The sequence below is a fragment of the Myotis nattereri genome, assembly GCF_964212035.1.
Source record: "Myotis nattereri genome assembly, chromosome: 4".
NCBI lineage: Eukaryota > Metazoa > Chordata > Mammalia > Chiroptera > Vespertilionidae > Myotis > Myotis nattereri.
In genome coordinates, this window is record NC_138079.1 from 101,274,414 (window position 1) to 101,294,757 (window position 20,344).

Genomic DNA, 20,344 nt, shown 5'->3' on the forward strand with positions numbered 1-20,344 from the left:
AAAACAAAACGGGAACAAATACAATATTTGTATTTGCATGTGGCCTGCGGGCCGTAGTTTGAGGAGCTCTGCCCTAGAACCTAAAACCAGATAGATGGAGTGGAGAAGCTGTGCCAGGCTACCTGGATCACGTGTTCTCAGTTGTGAAAGCTGTCGCTACTGTGATGAGGGTTCAATGGGGTTGGGGTTGTCAGGCCATGGGCTTAAGCTTCCCAAAGAGAAAGCAGGACAGACACAGGGGAGCACAGAGAAATAGGCTTCACACAGTGTTGCTTTGAGGTGAAACTTTTCAAAGAGAAGGATCTGAGTTTTTGTTCTGATTTAGACATTCTGATAGCTGGAATGGGACTCGCCTGGTGAAAGACACTCAGTGCCCTCCTAAGTTCTCTGTACCCCATTTGAGGCCACTGGGGTCTACACATCATTCATCTCCAGTGCTCCCACTTCTAGTGCAGCAGCAGCTCTCTCTCTGCAAACATTCACTGCAGCAAACACTAACACACTCACAGCTCCAGGAAGCCCAAGTTCGTGTCCTGCTCCTCCTTGCTGGGGGCAGATAGGTTTTTCCTTTTCACCTCTTGCCGGGGAACATTGCTCTCTGGGGAACTTGAGGGACGACACTGTAAACACGACTTCCTGGCATGATGATGGCAATGCAGTGTGCTCAAGTCACTGCCTGGGGAATGTGCTGAGGTAGATTGGGGAGGGCCGCCATTCACGGAGTTTGTAGGACTCACGCTGCTGACGGAGGAGTACCCTGAGGTTGTAATGTCCTTGCTCAGTTCCCTGCTGCCACAGAGAGGGGGCGTGGGCCCTAGGGCCAGAGGTGTCTGGGTGCTTGGCACCATGGCGTGCAGGTCCTGGCATCTCTTGTCCTCCAGGCAGGCCTCCTCATCGCTAGATTCCTGGCCGCAGTGCTGTTCGGGATTGAGGTACACCACAGTGACATCAAGGACACCGCTGGGAGCCGTCACTATGGGAGAAGGAGGAGTCAGAGGAGAGGCCAGGCCACAGACTGAGCATCAGGGTGACCCCCTACCCAGCTGGGACCCTGGTCGCCTAGGGTCCAACCAACTCTCACCCAGTTCTCTCAGCTAAATATGCTGGACCTCACTATCAGTTCCCTCTACTGATCTTTGAGTTAAAGAATGGAATATGAAATGCCTCCTTCAAGCTTGGGGCACCCAATAGGACTTGGGGGATAGTAGGAAGTGACAACAAACTGGTCATCTAATAATTTACTTAATTCCCTGGACACAAAAGCTTGCAAGCAATCGGGAGATTGACAGAAACTGCTTGAATTGGATTTTCTATGCAGACAAGTGCCTGAAAACACGAGAATAGAGCCCCCTGCAGCCTCCCCTGGACCCTGGAGGAGAGTGTGAGGCACAGAACCACAAGGCTGCACAGGGCAGTGGGGGACACATCTCATACATAGTTCTAGAAAGATCTTATTGTAAACTCCAGACAGGACTTCTTCCTCTTCCCTGCCCCAGTGAGTCCCTTCCATCAACACAAGCCTGCCTGAAACTGAACACACGTTTGGCTTAAATCCTTTTCTCCCCAAATGCTGCTGTGGTGTCCTAGGGACTCTGCTCTCTCACGTCTACCTGTGTCTGGACATGTTCTCTTTTTTTTTTTTTTTTAAATATATTTTATTGATTTTTTACAGAGAGGAAGGAAGAGGGATAGGGAGTTAGAAACATCAATGAGAGAGAAACATCGATCAGCTGCCTCCTGCACGCCACCCACTGGGGATCGAGCCTGCCACCAAGGTACATGCCCTTGACTGGAATCGAACCCGGGACCCTTGAGTCCGCAGGCCGACGCTGTATCCGCTGAGCCAAACCGGTCAGGGCTGGACATGTTCTCTTGCAGGTAAAGCCAGGGGCCCTCGATGAGAGCTGCCCTTTTTCTCGCTGCCCCCTTTGGTATAGCCCCTGGGTAGCTTCGTGGCCACAGGACTTACCATCACCTTCCTTCTCGCCCTCGCTCTCCTGGTCGCCCTCGTAGCCAGAGCAGTAGTCCAGGTTCCATTCCAGGAAGCTGCCCAGTAGCGTCTCTTCCTGGCTGGACAGCTCTGCGGTGGGGGTGGTGACGAAGCTGCCCCTGTCCTCTTGGAGGCTGTTCTCTCGCTTCCTAAGATGTGGAGGCCAGGAACTCAGTCATAGGCAGCAGCATTAGGTCCCTGGCACCTGCCTGCCCTGCCCCGTGTGCTGTGATAGAGACAACACAGCCACCCAGTGCCTGCCCTTGGAGTCCCAGAGGCAAGGCCAGAGGTGCAGTGAGAGCACTGGCTCATCTGGACTTTGCAGGATCAGTGCGAGTTCTTCAGGTGAATGAGGTGGGGAAGAAAAGTTATTGCAAGTGGTACAGCCAGGACTTTGAGATAGGAGAGACAGAAGTAAGTGGGATATACACAGAAGATTTAGGATAGAGATGAGGGTGCACGGGAGGGGCTGAGGACACTAATTAGGTTATAGCTGGAGTTCAGGGAGTGCCAGTAACACCATGGAGTAGAGGGCCCAGGGAGGGTGACATGTGACAGGTGCATGGCAGGGCCAGAGCCTGAGCTGGGCTCAACCTATGCTCAAGCCTATTTTCTCTCAAAGGGTATCAGTCAAAGCAAGAGACAGCACGTTGGAGGAGAGGATAGCGCTGTGGAGTGCAGCTCAGGCCCGGGGGCCTGAGGCCTGAATTCAACCCAACTTCAATTTCATAGGATCTCTTGCTTCTCCGTTATGCCATAGGAACCCTCTGTGTATGGAGCCCCTCAGGCAGTTGCAGGGGTCACGAGGGAACCCAGGCCCAAGCACACAGGAGCCACACTGCATCACACCCTTAAGATACCGGGCTTACTAACCTCTTGGTTTTCCTTGCGGAAGGAGAGCTAAGGAAGGTGTGAATGTCCCCTGAGCTGAGGAAAGACGTGGGTTCCGGGCTCTCTTGTTTCACTCCTAGAGCTGCGCACACCTGGCTGTAGCTCAGCACCTGAGAGGAAGCCAGGGTCAGAGGGAGAGAAGAGGCCCCAAGGGGTAGGCAGGGGTTTGTTCCCACCCCAACCAGGAGACAGGGTAGGGAGGTGACACCTCTTCCTGGCTGATCTCTTGGTAACGCTTGTCCTCAAATCGCTGTTTCACGGCAGTCAGAGAGACTTGTCTATAGTCCTTGGGGACGTCATCATGGAAGCTGCAAATAGAGGGACACATGAGGGACAGTGGGGGGCAGGTGGGGATCCGGGGCAGGCATTATCAGCACACCCAGCCCAAGAGACTCCCATTTTTAGCCTCCCTCACTAAAATGAGAAGGGACAACATACTTTCAAAAATAGCTCGGTGACGGGAGGTAAAGCAGGGTGCTACTGTGGAAAAGTCTAGCTGTTCCTAACAGTTAAACCTAGAGTCACCTATGACCCAGCAATTCCAGTCCCAGGTGTATCCCCAACAGAAATGTGAACACATGTTCACACAGAAACTTGTCCATGGATGTTCATAGCAGCATGATTCATAACAGCTAAAGGTGGAAACAATCCAAACATCCATCAGTGCACAAATTATAAACACAATATCCACACAGTAGATATTACAGTGGGAAATATGAGGGTGGAAGAGGTCGGCCACAAAAGGTCACATATTGTATGACTCCGTTTCTATGAAATGTCCAGAACAGGTGCATCCATAGAGACTGACAGTAGATGAATGTTTGCCTAGGGCTGGAAGGGCGAGGGAATATGGGTAATACATGTAAGGAGTACAGCCCCCCCCCCCCCCATTTTAAAACCATTTTTATTTTTCAATTATAGTTGACATACATTATTATACTAGTTTCAGGTGTACACTCTAGTGATTAGACATTACATAACTTACTAAGTGATCATCCTGCTACATCTTGCACCCATCTGACACCATGCATAGTTAATAGATTATTCACTATGTTCCCTATGCTATACTTTATATCCCATGACTATTATGTATTAACAATTTCTACTTCTTAATCCCTTCACCTTTTTCACTCATCCCCTCAACAATCTTCCATCTGGCAAATGTTCTCTGTATCTGTTATTTTGTTTTTTAGATTCAACTGTTGATAGATATGTATTTATTGCCATTTTATTGTTCATATTTTTTATCTTGTCTTTTCTTCTTCTTCTTAAAGAAGACCCTTTAGCTTTTTTTTTTTTTTTTTTGGTCTGCCCTCTGATTTTAAATGATGGCTTTGCTGGATAATCTTGGTTGTAGGTCCTTGCTTTTCATCACTTTGAATATATCTTGCCAATCCCTTCTGGGCCTTCAAAGTTTCTATTGAGCTCCCTTGAAGGTAACTGCTTTTCTCTTGCTTTTAAGATTCTCTCTGCCTTTACCTTTTGCATTTTAATTACGATGTGCCTTGGTATGGGCCTCTTTGGGTTCATCTTATTTAGGACTCTCTGCAGTTCCATATCTATTCCCTTCAGCAGGTTAGGGAAGGATTCTGTCATTATTTTTTCAAATAGGTTTTCAATTTCTTGACCTTGGCAGCTGAGATAGCTCTCCCAATTTTTATCCACCACATGTGGGACCAGCCTGTTCTCCTTCTGGCAACCCCATGATGCAAATGTTAGTGAGCTTGAAGTTGTCCCAGAGACTCCTTACACTAGCCTCATGTTTTGTGTTCCTTTTTCTTTTTGCTGTTTTGACTTGGTGTTTTTTTGCTTCCTTTTATTCCAAATTGCGGATTTGGTTCTTAGCTTTATCTACTGTACTGTTGTTTCCCTATAAATTATCCTTCATTTCAGTTAGTGTATTCTTCATATCTGACTGGTCCTTTTTTATGCTATTGAGGTTCTCACTAAGTTCACTGAGTATCCTTATAACCAGTGTTTTGAACTCTGCATCTAGAATGCTTATCCCCATTTTATTTAGTTCTTTTTCTGGAGTTTTGTTCTGTTCTTTCATTTGGGGCATGTTTCTCTGTCTCCTCATTTTGGCAGCCTCCCTGTGTTTGTTTCTATGTATTAGGTAGAGCTGCTACATCTCCCTGCCTTGGAGGAGTGGACTAACTTAGTATGTGTTCTATAGGGTCCGGTGGCACAGCCTACCCAATCACCCAAGCTGGGCACTTGAGGTGTGCCTCCTGTGTGGGCTGTGTACACTGTCCTCTTGTAGTTGAGCCTTGATTGCTGTTGGCACATCAATGGGAGGGATTTACTCCCAGGCCAATCAGCTGCAAGGACTGGCTATGACCACCAACCTGATACTCACAACTTACTGCAGGAAAGGTCTGGGTGGATTGATGGTCCTCCCATGAGAGCCCCTTCCTTTTCTCTATACTTGAGGACCCAGCCTCTGTGGCAGAAGTAGGGTGGGAGAATCCATTTCCTTTTACAGACTCACCACTTTTGGTGAAGACTCAAGACACAGGGTATGAGGTCTTCACAGGAGAAGCCGGTGAGGTCCCACAGTTGAGTGCTCCAGGGCTGTGCTGGGGAGAAAAGCAGGAATGGTGGGGCTGTTCTGACACCCACTCACACATACAACCCAGATGGTTCTGTTGTGGGATTTCCTGGATTTCAGGGTTGCAAAGACCCCCACATACAAAGCATGCCTCCTTGCTGTCAACAGTGAGGGAAATACAGGGGTGGGCAAAAGTAGGCTTAAGTTGTTCATATATAAAATCTATAATAATAAAAGCATAATATGCAAATCAACCAAACGGCAGAACAGCGGAACAACTGTCCGGATGAAGCCAGGGCTGTGAGGCCCGAGGCAACTGGGGCTGCGAAGGCCTACTCTTGCACAAATTTAGTGCAAAGGGCCTCTAGTAATATAATAATTAGTAAGTAATAATACAAGCCTGGCTGGTGTGGTCAAGGTTCAATTCCTGGTCAGGGTACATGCTGGGGTTGCAGGCTCAATCCCCAGTAGCGGGGCGTGTAGGAGGCAGCTGACTGATGATTCTCTATCATTGATGCTTCTATCCCGCCCCCCCCCCCTCTTTCTCTCTCTCTCTCTCTCCCTTCCTCTCTCTGAAATCAGTAACATATTTTAAAAATAAATAAATAATAATAATACAAGAATAAATGCTGTGTTTGGTGTACTATAATTATAAATCTACTTTTGTCTACTCGTGCACTTAAGCTAGAACCATCGCTAACCTCACCCCCAGAGAATGGCTTTTAGTCCATTCTAGTGTTTTCTTCTCCAGGAGAGATGGGCCTGCTTCTTTTTCTCCCCTCTCCCCACTTATATCTGAGCATCATTTTCTGACTCCAGGAATTGCCCAGGGCCCTGGCTCAGCCTGTGCTGAGTGGCTAACAGGATCCTTACTTTGCCCATGTGTCAACCTTGCTAGCAGCAGGGCGGCTGCGGCCAGGCGTGCTGGGGAGTAGGCGGCCAGGCTGGTGTGCAGTAGGGAGAGCTCGCAGAGGAAGCTGCACAGGTGCTGGGTTCTTGGTGGCATAGGGATCAGCGTCAGCAAGATGTCCTTGTAATCGACCACAGTAGGGACCTAGAGAGAACCGGAAGGCAGACGTGGGGTGGGGTCTCAGCACACAGAGAGCTCATCTACCCACTCAACAGGGAGGCTGGCCCAGCAGGGAGGCTGGCCCAGCACAGAGTCTGGCATGACTGATGTTCAAGATGGTTGCCAGGGCATGTGGTGATAAGATGACCTCAGGGTCCAAGAGAACTTCTCAGAGCAGGGAAGTTCAATGCTATGAGGTTGCCCTCAGATCCTGCCACTCCCTCAAGTGACCTCCACTTTGATTTACAAAAAAAAAGAAAAAGGCCACTTACTCGAATCTTCCCTTCCAGGGCAGAGATGATCTCTCCCATCATCCTCACCAGGTCCTCATACTTGTACGTATTGTCTGTGAGCCACACGGCTTCCCGGATTGTCAAGATCTCTTTGTTGATGAACCTGGAATATGAGATGGGGTCTGAGAGTTGAGCTCAATTCCCTCAGTGAGGCAATCACTTTAGGCTTCAGTAAAAGAGGCTGGGGGTGGGGAGGTCAAGGAATAGACCTGGATGCTTGTGACTACAGACAGGAACTGAGGAGGTCACATAACCCTGTCATAAGGAGCTGGAAAGGAGGAGGGATTAGTGCCACAGACCATTATGAGTGGCTGGACCGCCAGGCACACAAATGTTTCTGCCAAAGGCACTCATGAATGACGCGACTGGTCAATCCTCTTAGTGAGTGAGGGGGATTTGCCTTGCTTTGTGCCAGATTCTACAGCGAGTATAAATGGCTTAAACCTAGGAGGCAGGTGAGCCAACCGAACTGAGCTAGAGGTTGTTTGAAGGTTTGTACATAGCACAGAGTCTGGCCACTGGAAATGTGATTGCCCATTAGGCAGGTGGTCACCCTGTTCCCTATTCTCCACGAGAGCCAACTGTCAGTGGACACACTGGTACAGTGGCCTGCGAGGGTGCCTCGCCTGGAAGGGTGGACTGGGGCCAGGCCTGTGACCGCTCTGTTCTAAGACTCTGCAGCTCCCACATTTGCTGAGGCATGGGGACCACAGGTGCTGAAAGGCTGAGATGCAAGTGTAGCTGATGAGAGCCCCCTGCTTGGAGTCATGGCAAGTGCTGCTTTGAGAGCAGAGGTGGGGGTATCTCAGCCTCTAAAAAATTTTAAAGCAATTAGCATCTCACCGCTAGTCAGTTTGTGATCCAATAACTTGGTTTCTGATGGCAAGGACGTAAGTATGCCACCTAGGTACAGGAGGCAGGCGCCCTGTCTATTCAGCCCTCTCAGGTGAGGAGACCTGAAATACTCAGGGGCCCAAACAGTGTGCGGCAGTCTGCTTGCTGACCCTGAGTCCACCATGCTCCCTCCACCTGTGGTCATACGACCATGCTTCCATGACCACTCAGAGATCATGCTTTCTAGTTACATGTGGCCATGTGACTGAGCTTGCTGCCAAGGTGGCCATGGTGACCTTAGGGGTCATGGAACGGTGGTGGCAGAGAATAAGACAGAAACTAGGGCTCCTCTGTGACCTCCATGAAACAGAAAATCCGTCCCAATGACATGATGAGCCTGGACCTTATGCCTCTGGGTTATTGTGCAAAAGAAATCAATCTCCCTGTAATTCACACCACTGTGTGCAATGAGCCTGTTCCTTATTTCCCCCAAGCCTTGCAGACAAGGATGGTTGGTCTGGAAAGCACTGCCCAGGGGAAATGGCAGACCATCTGGTTTAGGAAAACTAGAAAATACAAAATGTATGGTGGGAATCACTGTTCATATTACTTCCAAAACTGGGTGGACAGGTATTTGTTAAAGGACAGCAGATTTAGGTAATAAATAAGATTGAGAAACACATTCTTGGGAACGTGACTGCCAACAAGCAATCTTTCATGATCTTGGGTGGAGGACTCTGACTTTCCCTCCTTGTTGAGTCACCCTCAGGGGCCAGGAGAAGTGGGGTCCAACCTGAGCCTCACCAAGTAAGGCCACACTCTGGGTCCTGAGACCATGTGCTGGGATGAGTGGCTGCCCACACTCCAAGCTCAGCTGTCCCTGTGGGGAGGACTACGTTGCTTGAGCACTCCCTAAAACTCAAACCCCCATCTAACCAAGTGGGGTGCTGAAGTTTTATTTCACTGAAAAGCCAGCCCATGGACTAGGGCAGCGGTTCTCAACCTGTGGGTCGCGACCCCTTTGGCGGTCGAACGACCCTTTCACAGGGGTCGCCTAAGACCATCCTGCATATCAGATATTTACATGACGATTCATAACAGTAGCAACATTACAGTTATGAAGTAGCAATGAAAATAATTTTATGGTTGGGTCACAACATGAGGAACTGTATTTAAAGGGCCAGAAGGTTGAGAACCACTGGACTAGGGCATAGCTGTGGGGAGCTTCTCACCGAGTGCAGATGACCATGCAGGCAATGCCCAGCAGCTGGAGCCTGTACCGGGGCACCAGCCTCCTCCGTAGGTATCGGTCCACACACTCCACTGTCAGGTGAAGGCATAGGCTTGTGAAGTCCTTCATAGTAGCAACTTCTACCAGCCAGTCGATCAGAATGTACCTTTGGGAAGAGAACCACCCCTGAACACTAGAGCGAGCACTCATGTGTCCTGTCTCCCAATCCAGATGGTTCATCTTCTCGAGTGAGAGAGCTGGTCATCTGCACTATTGGTTTACCCAGGAGCCATCCCAGGCTGAGATGCCACATTCAAGGGGGTTGGGGAGGCCCCACATCTCCTGGCATTGTTTCTGGGGGGTCGGTGGCTCATATATCTGTGTCTCTGCCTTCCCCACAGGGCCCCCCAGGCACTGGAAAGACCTGATACTCACAGGTAAGGGGCAAGGCAGAGGTGGAACAGATCACAGACCCCAGGACCAGAGAAAAGACACTCAAAGGTGCGAGAGCTTTGGCCTTCCTGCAAGTCACCTATGGGGTCATTTACCAAAACCTTTTGCAGTGGAGCAAAGAGCCAAGAACACAACTAAAGCAGAATGCACCGAGCCCATGAACTGGACTTTCTTAGTCACCCACCAACCCTGATGGAGCACAGAGACAACACACATGGGGTCCTTCCTCGAGAGGGCTATAGCCTGGGGTCAGGGACACAGACATCACAAAGGAATGCTGCGTGCAATGGGAAGGATACTCGAGTACGGGAAATGCCTTTCTGAACAAAAGAGAGGGGACGGAGAGAATAGGAGAGAGAGAAAACTGTGATTCTGCACAGACAGGGTAGATGGGATCCTGGTGTCAGGCAGGACAGAAGCATCTCAGAGGGAAGGAGGGAAAGATGGGGTCAAAGTGGTGGAATGGAAGGAGGGAAGGATGAAGGAGGAAGACAAGCCTCTAATTTCTCCCAGAAGGAGGAAGACCACATGAGTATCAGGTATTTGAGGTTTAAACCAGCCACTATTGGAACAGAAGAGGAAGTTCCCCTATACAAAAAGATTAACAAGCTTAATCTGGCTTATAAAAACAGAATAACCACTGTATATACTTTAAAATGGTTAAATCTGAAACTAATATAATGTTACATGTCAATTATACCTCAGTAAAAAAAAAGTTGGCAGTTGCTAGGCAGAGGAAAATGGAAAGATGCTCAACTCAAGGGCTGAGATGATAGTATCGCAATAAAATTATTTTAGTTCTTAACAAGGAAAAAAAAAGTGAAATTTATTACACACTGTTGCTCCCAAAATAGCAACAGTAAAAAAAAAAAAAAAAGGCAGACTGAAAGGGCACAAGTGGTGTTACCAGCGAATTTCTTCCAACAGAAAAAGGGAAGAGCTGAGAGGAGGGGGGAAGGGATTGTGATATTTAATGTGGGATCTAAGGATGCTGTATCCCTCACTGTGTGTGTGGTAGACATTAAGCCTCTCCAGGAAACGCTAGATCCTTCTAAAAATAAATGTTTACTGAGAACTTACTATGTGCTGGGCATTGTCTACTAGAGTATACCCAGAGCCTGCCCATTATAAATCCGAATGTATTAGAAATCTCTTACATAAGCTCACAAAATTATTCACATTTTCCATTTTACTAACATGTAAGTAAGAAGTGCCTTATCTCTAAACCTTGGAGGAAAATGGGCCTGCAGGAAGAGGTGGGTATTGCTGGGGTTTTAGGACACCGGGCACATTGCAGCTGCCCCAGAGGGCATAGCTCCTGGTTCAGGCTGGCTCAGACAGCCATGGAGTTTCACACACTCAGTTGATGATCGTAATGATAGCTTATAAAGAAAAGGTGGTTTGGGGGCTTCAGAAAGATGTTTAAAATGGTTTATCTTGTTCTGAGGCTTAAAAAGGAAAACTGGAGAGAGCAACACTTTTTAGGACGAATATTTTCTCTTAGAAGCCCTGGATAACTTAGAGAACACTCACACACACACACACACACACACACACACACACACACAAATGGGGTGATCTAGTGGGGTTGACAACACAGAGTGCTCTGTGACAGGTGGTTCAGGTGAAACAGAATGGATAGCTCCCTTTGCACCAGAGACCAGTGGTCACTCTGCCTTCCAATCAGACGCTCTGGCTTGAACCCCTCACCTCATCGTGTCGTTGAGTCCCTTCTGCACGGAAAACACCTTCTGCTTATTAGCAGCATGGGAAGCCTGAAAGAGCTGGCAGACTATCTCATTGGATGCTTTCACTTCTAGGCCAAGCTGGTTTCCATTTGCACAGGCTTTGGCTAAAGACAGCTGAGAAGTAAAGACATGCAGAATGAGCACAAAGCAGTGACTTTTGAGGTTTTCCATTTCCAAATGTGAAGAGCTTTTGAGAGAGAAGACATGTGTATACACATTTGCCCTCCTTATGCCTCAAGCCTTCTGGAACCAGTATGACTAAGATTTTAATGATTCCTTTTTAAATAAGTAATATATCACATGATAAAGAATTTTAAAAAGGATAAAAGGTATGTAACGAAATGTCAGTCCCCTTCCTAACCTGGTAAGCAGTTCAAACAATAAGTGTTTGGTAACTTAAAAAAAAAAAAAAAAAAAAGTATATTTCTGTTCAACTCCCAATTGTGAAAGCTAGAAATTCCAGAGGGAAGAAATGCATTGCCCTTTCAGCCAGCAGTGATGGGAATGCTGCTGCTCTGCTTCCTCAGTTGTGTTTATTTCCTCTTTTCTCAGAGGGCACTGAGGCCCTATGGACTTTATCGGGACCTTATTACTCTTATTGATGAGTTTGAGCTTCAAGTAGAACCACATTGTCATTGTCGTGTCTTATAAATTTGCCGACTGCCTTTTTGGACACAAACATTACAGGGCTCTGTGACATGTCAGGCTGAGCCACCTACCGCTTTGTGATTCTTTCTTAGCTTTTGAGGGTAGGTGACTCTCAACCGTCCACTTGATTGGTTGAGCTTCTACCCGCTTGGCTTTCTTTGTCTTGAAATCACAACTTCACAGCTACAAGGGGAGAGTGCTTAAAGAACACCAACTACAAATCCTTAAGGGTTCTGGTTCTGACACTGGACAACCTGGTGAGCAGGTCAAATAATGAGAATAAGACAGCACTCCACATGCCCACCTGCTCTAAGGAGCTTCAAGATCTGTTGCTGAGGTAAGCTTTACCTGCAAGACAACTTTAGGGACCAGTATGAATTTTGACAGCAGATGCAGTTCCCAGGCACTTAGAAATTAAGAGACTGACATAGATGCCCTAACCGGTTTGGCTCAGTGGATAGAGCATCGGCCTGCGGACTGAAAGGTCCTGGGTTCGATTCCAGTCAAGGGCATATACCTTGGTTGCGGGCACATCCCCAGTGGGGAGTGTGCAGGAGGCAGCTGATCGATGTTTCTCTCTCATCGATGTTTCTAACTCTCTATCCCTCTCCTCTCCTCTGTAAAAAATCAATAAAACATATTAAAAAAAAAAAAGAGAGACTGGCTTAGAGGCAATGGGCTTTGAGACAATAGGGTGGTAATGAACAGAGAAGAAAGCAGCAGTTCTAGGCTCTCCTCCCACACACCCCAGAGCTAAACTCCTTTAAGCCACAACTCCAGTTTTATGGCCTCCTGAGTGAGAGTCCAGGAGGTAAAGGCAAGCTCCCTTCTCACCTGGGCTTCCCAGCAGCCTTTGGCAGCATAGTCCCTGAGTTTCCGGAAGTTGTGGAGGCACCGTCCAGGATCAGACATCTGTCAATGGAAGAAAGTCACCATGACTTTATACTGTTGTATCTCTGGAAAAACTCAGAACTGACCTACGGGATCTTTAAATGTTTCCCCCAACATCCCCAGAGGGTCTCTGGCTGCACTTTCTTCCAAGCCTTTTATTCTCTAAATGACAGTGGTCACTTTGGGACAGTGCTGAGAGTGGCCCCCTAAGCAGCGGTTCCCAGGGGCCTACTAGATGTATGAGGATCCTTCCTGTGCTGACAACCTCATCCAAGGGCCAATTTGGAGACTGTGCCTTTGGCCAACATAATTCCTCCTCTCCCCAGACCCTGGTCCACTCACATCCGTCATTCTGTCACTTTCCCAGAGGAGGTACGAGCTGGTCAAACATCCCTGATTAGCAGACTCTTCAAACAGTTCACGGGCCTGCTTCTTTTTCTCTTCATCCTGGAACAGTCCAAGCAGTTTATTCTTTTCTTATTCTCTTTCTGCTAACCCATTCTAGTAACCATCTTCATCTTTCTCCATATCTCTACGTGTCCCCATGCATTGCTCTTTAATAAGAATGAGTTAACTAAATCGGAGTAGAAATGATTTCTCTAAAGACGTACATTTGACAATCAACGGGGAAAGTGAATTCACGAATTCTGCCCTCACAGGTTCTGCTTTCTCCTTGACCAGGTTTGTGTTTGGCTTGGCCCTAGGCCTGCTGGAGGGCAAGCCCTCCACACTGAACCCCCCAGATGGTGATGCTGGAGGCTATCTTGGGGCTCCTCCACCCCTCCCTCATGCTCAGTGTCCCTCCTGTTACTGTCAATGCACACCTGTCACCAGAAGCCACCACCTTCCCTGACTTGCTGCAGAGGGAATTCCTTAATAACAAAGCTTGTTAAAGCTTCCTCAAATGTGGAGAGTCTGGGTGAGCAGTGGGAGAGGCTCACCAACAGCAGAACCATGGAACAAATAAGCACACTCAGACGCTCTGCCTGGCTCCACGCAGCCTCTCAGTCAGGACTCTGGCTTCGAACCCTGGACAGCCCCTTTTGCTGCCTTTCACTTACTTCCTCATCCTTGGTGTTTGTGGCTGGCAGAAAGGTGAGCAGCATGGACATGTGACGCTGCTATATTCTGTGTGCTCACCCAGGCCAGGCACACATAAAACTCAGAATCCAAGTGGAATGGATAACTCAACTCACCTCAAAAAGATTCAGTACTCTCCCCAAGCAGTGCAGTATGGACGCTCTGTGAGTCTAAGAGGAGGAGGAGAAAGAAGTATGATCACCAGAGGCGAGAACATCCGGGGCTGCCCCTCCCAGCCTGTGGGGTTTGCAGAGGACCGCCTGCTTCATGGAACCTCTCTTGCCTTTCCAGCTGTCACTGTGCCTGCAGTCCAGCTCATCAGATTCCCCTGAACCCCGGCTCCGAGGCCTCCTCTCCTGCTTGGGCATTTCCAGACGCTCCCACATCCAGACTATTGGTTTTCTGTGCCTCCACTGCCCTCAGGTCCCTGATTTTATATGGTCCACAGCATCTCTCCTCAAGGTTTCTCACCTCCCGGGATCCTGTGGGGCTTGAACTGCCCAGCACTGCCCACCCTACATGCGCCCCTGGCCAGGACTCACTCTTTGTAGCTGGCACTCTGCCCGGAGGCTCTCGTGAACCACGGCCTTGCAGCAGCTTCCAGACACTGACCACGGAGGGCGGATGAAGAGCCAGATGAAAGGCGTGGCACTGACATTCAGTCGCTCAGCGAGACTAAAGTAGCGAGAGGCTTTCAGGCCATTCACTTCTGCGCGGGCCTCATCAGACACAGACACTGGAGAGGCGGACAGAACATGACCCAGGGATGTCTCGAGGACAAATGTGAGAGTTCTCCATGATCTTTTGTGAAAGTCTAAAACCCCAAGTTCATTGCAGTGCAGAGCTGCTGGTGTTTGAGGAGATAAAAGCCCTTCAGAATGGGGGGCTCCTTCCTCTTCTCTCCCTACTTTGTGACTCATGTACTTCTGCCAGGGTCTTCCCAACAGCCTGGATTTTGAAGGCTGGGAAGGAGTTCTCTGTGAAGGTGTCAGATGCCCACCCTCCCTCCTGTAGGGTACTGCTGGCAACCCCCCTGCTAACAAAGTTTATTTTGGGGGTAATGAGAATTTCCAAAATCAGACAGTGGTGATGGCTGCACAACTCTGTGACTATACCAAAAATCACTAGGTTGTATACTTTGGATGGGTGAGTTGTATGGTATGCGAATTTTGTCTGGGAACTGCTATCTGATGGGAGGTTTGGGGCAGGGCTGCAGCTTTTCTCAGCCTGGAGGAATGCTCATTGTTCCTATTAGTCACAACAGTCTTGTCAACTGACCACATGCAGGGGCTATTTCTCAATAAGATGCCAGATCTTTTAGAAGCAGAAAAACGGCTGTTTTTAAATCTTAATGTGTTTTGGGAACCAGACAGGATGTCCTGCTAAGCAAACAGGCAGGAATTGGTGGAAGGCCACATAAGATTCTTTCAAAGAGCACCTGACCTTTGGGGGTAAAGAAATTCAGTTACCATGCTGGCTTTGACCTGCTTGTACCTGCCTCCGGCTTAGAGCCTTGGCCACCTGTGTTCTTGATCTCCTACGGAATTAGGAATGCTTTGACAACTGCCCTAGGGTTCCACAGAGGAAGTGTGGCTGAGGCAAGGAGCAAGAGTCTACACACGGGTTTCGGTGTTAACTGGACAGAGGGCAGGCACCCGGGGAAGGCTGCTGCCTGAGTAGCCCTCATTCTAAGTCTCTGCTCAGTCATTCCTTGCTGACTGAAATGAAAAGATTTATTAAAATGAGAGGTGAGTCTTCCAACGTACAAAAATCAAACTTCATCAATGGGTCCCTCAGTAGGGCACCTCTGGCACAAGCTCCTTGGAGAAGACAGTAAGGCAGACCTCCAGATACAGAAAGAAGAGCAACTAAATTACAAACACTGAGAAGAGCTTATGCGTGTTCTAAAACATCAATATCAAGAGGGGCAATGCCAGCTCCAGCCCTGCAAGGACTTACAGCCTTCATTGTAGAGGTACGCAATGCCTAGCTTCACAGCAGCTTCAAAATTTCCCTTTTCAGCAGCCCTACAACATTAAGAACAGAAAATATCACAGAATTATATTCCATCAAAGTTATGTTCCATCACAGCAATTGAAGCTAGGCATTTTCTGAATAGCAACTTTTTTTTTTAGCTAGTGCAGTTATATATCATACAACATGGATGAACCTTAAAAACATGCTAAGTGAAAGAAGTCAACAAGTTGTATGATTCCTTATATGAAATGTTCATAATGGGCATATCCAGAGAGAGGAAACAGATACTAGAGTTTGGGGGATTGCAGGTAAAATAGGGAATGACTGCTAATGGATACAGGGTCTCATTTTGGGGTAATGAGAATGTTATAAAGTTAAATAGTGTTGATGGCTGCATAACTGTGACTATATTAAAAATCACCAAGTTGCACATTTAAAAAGGGTAAATTGTATAGTTTGTGGGTTATATCTCAGGTGGCTGGCCTGAAACTACTGGCACACTTGGACGGTGTGTTTAGTCATTGTCACACTAGGATCCACAGGCCTTAGGGCTCACACCCACTTTGGTCCTGCCTCTGGGTCCCATCTCTAGCAGGGGGATGGGATCAGCCAGTGAACGAAATGCAATAGGATTTAAACCATATGGTTTTGACCAAAAGAAAAGAGAGCTGAATAAAGTTTCCAAACACAGGTGACCTGGGTTTGAGTCACAAGGGATGGGTCACAGCCCAAGAGGGACTCTTCAGAAGCACCACTCTGACTAATGAGAGTTAGGCCTGTGCTGGTGGTAGGATGACTGATGACTGTGCTGGAAGTCATGTGACTCAGTGGGTGAGGTTGACTGCCCTTAGTTGCTTCTTTGGGGGGATAAGGAATTGGCAGAGGCTACAGGAAGAAAATCATTCCCAGGTCAGGCCTTGGGACACACGCTGAAATATCAGGGAGGCCCCAAGATGGGAGAAAACCAAGCTATTCCCAGGGTGCAGAGATACCTTTCAAAGAGCTTCAGGTTCCTTGGAGAAGGCCACAGCTCTTGAAAGCTGGCACATGCCCACACGCTGGCATGGTTGTCCACCAGGTACTTCAGGTGGGAGTGCACCTGCAGAGCAACGGAAGCAGGGTAGGTGGGAATTAAGGGACCTTCCCAGAAGCCATGCTCTGGAGCTCTTGAAGACAGAATGTAGGGCCTCCTGTCCTCTTCCCTACCCCAGTAGTGAAGGCCCCCACTCTGTGTCTTAAAGTAACAGTGGCTTTGAATAGAAAAAAGAGCCCAGAAATAAGTTTCTCTGTGGCTCTAAAGGTGGAGACAGTGGTCCTAACCCAGCCGTGGGCAAACTACGGCCCGCGGGCCGGATCCGGCCCATTTGAAATGAATAAAACTAAAAAAAAAAAAAAGACCGTACCCTTTTATGTAATGATGTTTACTTTGAATTTATATTAGTTCACACAAACACTCCATCCATGCTTTTGTTCAGGCCCTCCAGTCCAGTTTAAGAACCCATTGTGGCCCTCAAGTCAAAAAGTTTGCCCACCCCTGTCCTAACCGGTTTGGCTCAGTGGATATGGCGTCGACCTGCGGACTCAAGGGTCCCAGGTTTGATTCCGGTCAAAGGCATGTACCTTGGTTTCAGGCACATCTCCAGTAGGGAGTGTGCAGGAGGAAGCTGATCGATGTTTCTCTCTCATCGATGTTTCTAACTCTCTATCCCTCTCCCTTCCTCTCTGTAAAAAATCAATAAAATATACTTAAAAAATTAAAAAAATAAATAAAGGTGGAGACAGTGGTCCTGGAAGGGGGAATAATCATCTAGACTGAGAAAGAGGGGATGACACCTCTGTACGATATATAGCTACAAGGAACAGAGGAACCAAGTCTAACAGGAGCAGCTAGGACAAAAATTTGTTTTTTTGTTGTTGTTTTAAAATTTTTATTGCTTTTAGAGAGGAATGGAGAAAGAGAGATAGAAACATCAATGATGAGAATCATTGATCAGCTGCCTCCTGCACACCCCCTACCAGGGATCGAGCCCACAACCTGGGCATGTGCCCTTCCCCAGAATCGAACCCTCCCGGGTTCCTTCAGTCCGCAGGCTGACGCTCTATCCACTGAGCCAAACCTGGAAGGGCCAAAAATCTGTTTTGTATTGTTCTGCCTGGAGTCTTGCAGTGGGAGCATGAATGGAGCCTAGAGGTCAACGGAGTCTTGGAAAAGACTGACAGCAGCCTCAGGTAGGACCTGGAGCCTCTGCTCTGGGCGGGAGCCCTGATCACTGGTTAGCAATCTAAGCGCTAACGTTCCCACCGCCACTGGAAACTCAGCACCCATAGAAATAACCCAAATGGAGGCGGCTTTCGGATTTGGAGAAGTGGGTTCTTGTTTTCCTACGAATTTACTATATGCCTTGGGTTAAGTCGTTCAGAATGAGGCTGCAGTTCCAATGTCTGTAAAATAACTCCGAGTCCCTTTCAGTACTAAATATTACATGGGATTTGTTCTCAAGGATATACTTTTATTCTTTTTAATATCTTAAATTTTTTTTTTTTTAAATATGGAACGCTTCACGAATTTGCGTGTCATCCTTGCGCAGGGGCCATGCTAATCTTCTCTGTATCGTTCCAATTTTAGTATATGTGCTGCTGAAGCGAACACTAATATCTTAATTTTTTTCAAAAAAAATTTTAAAAATATATTTTTATTAATTTCAGAGAGGAAGGGAGAGAGAGATAGAAACATCAATGCTGAGAGAGAATCATTGATCGGCTGCCTCCTGCACGCCCCCTACTGGGGATTGAGCCTGCAACCTGGGCATGTGCCCTTTATTGGAATCAAACCCAGAACCCTTCAGTCCGCAGGCCAACGCTCTATCCACTGAGCCAAACTGGCTAGGCTCAAAATTTTTTAAAAAATTTATTTATCGCCCTAGCCGGTTTGACTCAGTGGATACAGTGTCAGCCTGGGGACTGAAGGTTCACAGGTTCGATTCCGGTCAAGGGCATGTGCCTGGGTTGCAGGCACATCCCCAGTAGGGGGTGTGCAGGAGGCAGCTGATTGATGCTTCTCTCTCATCGATGTTTCTAACTCTCTGTCCCTCTCCCTTCCTCGCTGTAAAAAATCAATAAAATACATACATATATATAAAATTTATTTGTCAACTACAATTGAGATACAGTATTAGTTTCAGATGTAATGTCTTATGTCGTAAGAAATACAAATTTTACTGCTGTAAAAAAAAGTGGCTTCTCTGTTAAACGTTATAGTGAATGTACTGCTTTTAGGTTTCCCATGATCAGAACAAACTCAAGCATCTATTAACAATTACCATCCTTGTTCCTCTGTTCTTTTTGTAGCCACAGTTCTGCTCTGACATGTAAGAACATGAAACCTTGACGGAATGACCAACACTGCTAGGGCTGACACTATCTTCATCGGGCAACTTACAGATCGAACGGCAAGGATGTCCCCAACAGAGAGCCATTTCAGGATGTGAAAGAGCACGTCTTCTGGGAGACTCAAGATGGTTAAGTTTCTGGGTCTTCTTCTTATTCTCCGCTTTGTAGGATAACAGAAACACTTGGCACACCTACAGTGGATCACTTAAGAAAAAAGAATCAGAATGGTCTCAGTGACGTGCTGGAAAGGAGCTATACGGAGGTGAAGTTATACCCGCAGATGACTTAACAGTTACAGCCCCCGCCCCACGAAAGGAGTCAGCCGGATTTCCAGTCCCCAACAAAGAGTTAATAAAGGAGCAGTATTATAAGGATAACAGAAGACGTCGTCATTCATTCAAATATTCAGTAAGTATGGACGGTGAATAGCCGACAATCATGTAGCCTGGCTATCGGGAAACCTTCTGACCGGGAGCCCAGATGATAACCGGGAAGGGGAACCAAGCAGCCAATGGGATGAGGTCTCTCAATGGAGCCCCCGGGACCCCTGCTGATCTCTCTGCTCCGTTTGCATACCTGACTAAGACGCATAATGGTCCATAAGGCTCCGTGGACTTGAACCACCCGGTTTTCGAGTCCAAACCAAGAGGGTCAGTTCCACAGGGACTCAAAGGCTGAACTTGCAGGACAGCTTGGTGCCCCCTCTGCCCTGTGTCCTCTCTCCCCATGGGGGGAGCGGGGGGATCATTCCAACTCCAGCAGCTCCTTCCTCATTCTAAGGAGAGGACTTGGACACTCCCGGGCAGGACCCCCTCACCCACAATTTTCCTGGTTTTCCATACAGCACTCCGCCCCCCGCCCCGCTCTTAACCGGGGTCTTCCCAGCCGCAGGTAACGCGCCGCGGAAGCCCGACCTACACTCAGGGGGGCCAGTTTCCACAGGTTACCTGGATTTCACCGCACCGCCCTCATTCCCTTAATGTAGGACAGACACGGAAACGCGTAGCCGCCACGGCGATAATTTCCGAAACCGCGGCAGCGCTCACAGCCTCTACAGGGAATGGGACCCGCGCGGGGCTTTCACGCGGACCTGGGCGCCGCCTGGCATTTAAACTGCGCGCCGGGCAAGCGGCGCCGGGACCCCGGGCCAAAGGGCTCGAGCCGGGCTGCGCAGTCTCGGGGCGCCCGCCCGCCGCCGCCCGCCCCCCTGCGCCCCGCGCTCACCACTGCCGCTCCCCATCGCCACCTGCGCCGCCACCTCCGTCGCCTCAGTCACCTCCGTCGCCTCGGTCTAAGCA

At 48.3% G+C, this 20,344-nt stretch overlaps 1 protein-coding gene across 1 annotated transcript; it reads right to left on the reverse strand.

Annotated features, from left to right (window-relative positions):
* Positions 1-503: 503 nt before the first annotated feature.
* CCNF (cyclin F) lies at positions 504-20,286 on the reverse strand (the record flags this gene model as incomplete). The annotated part of the gene is made up of 17 exons (XM_081090286.1): positions 504-973; positions 1,970-2,139; positions 2,864-2,991; positions 3,090-3,189; positions 5,373-5,460; positions 6,306-6,486; positions 6,774-6,897; positions 8,861-9,025; positions 11,023-11,174; positions 12,543-12,620; positions 12,942-13,046; positions 13,796-13,849; positions 14,222-14,415; positions 15,639-15,706; positions 16,649-16,755; positions 19,096-19,250; positions 20,271-20,286. The coding sequence occupies 17 exons, from the start codon at positions 20,284-20,286 to the stop codon at positions 504-506; spliced, it is 2,355 nt and encodes a 784-aa protein (XP_080946412.1).
* Between the last annotated feature and the right edge of the window lie 58 nt (positions 20,287-20,344).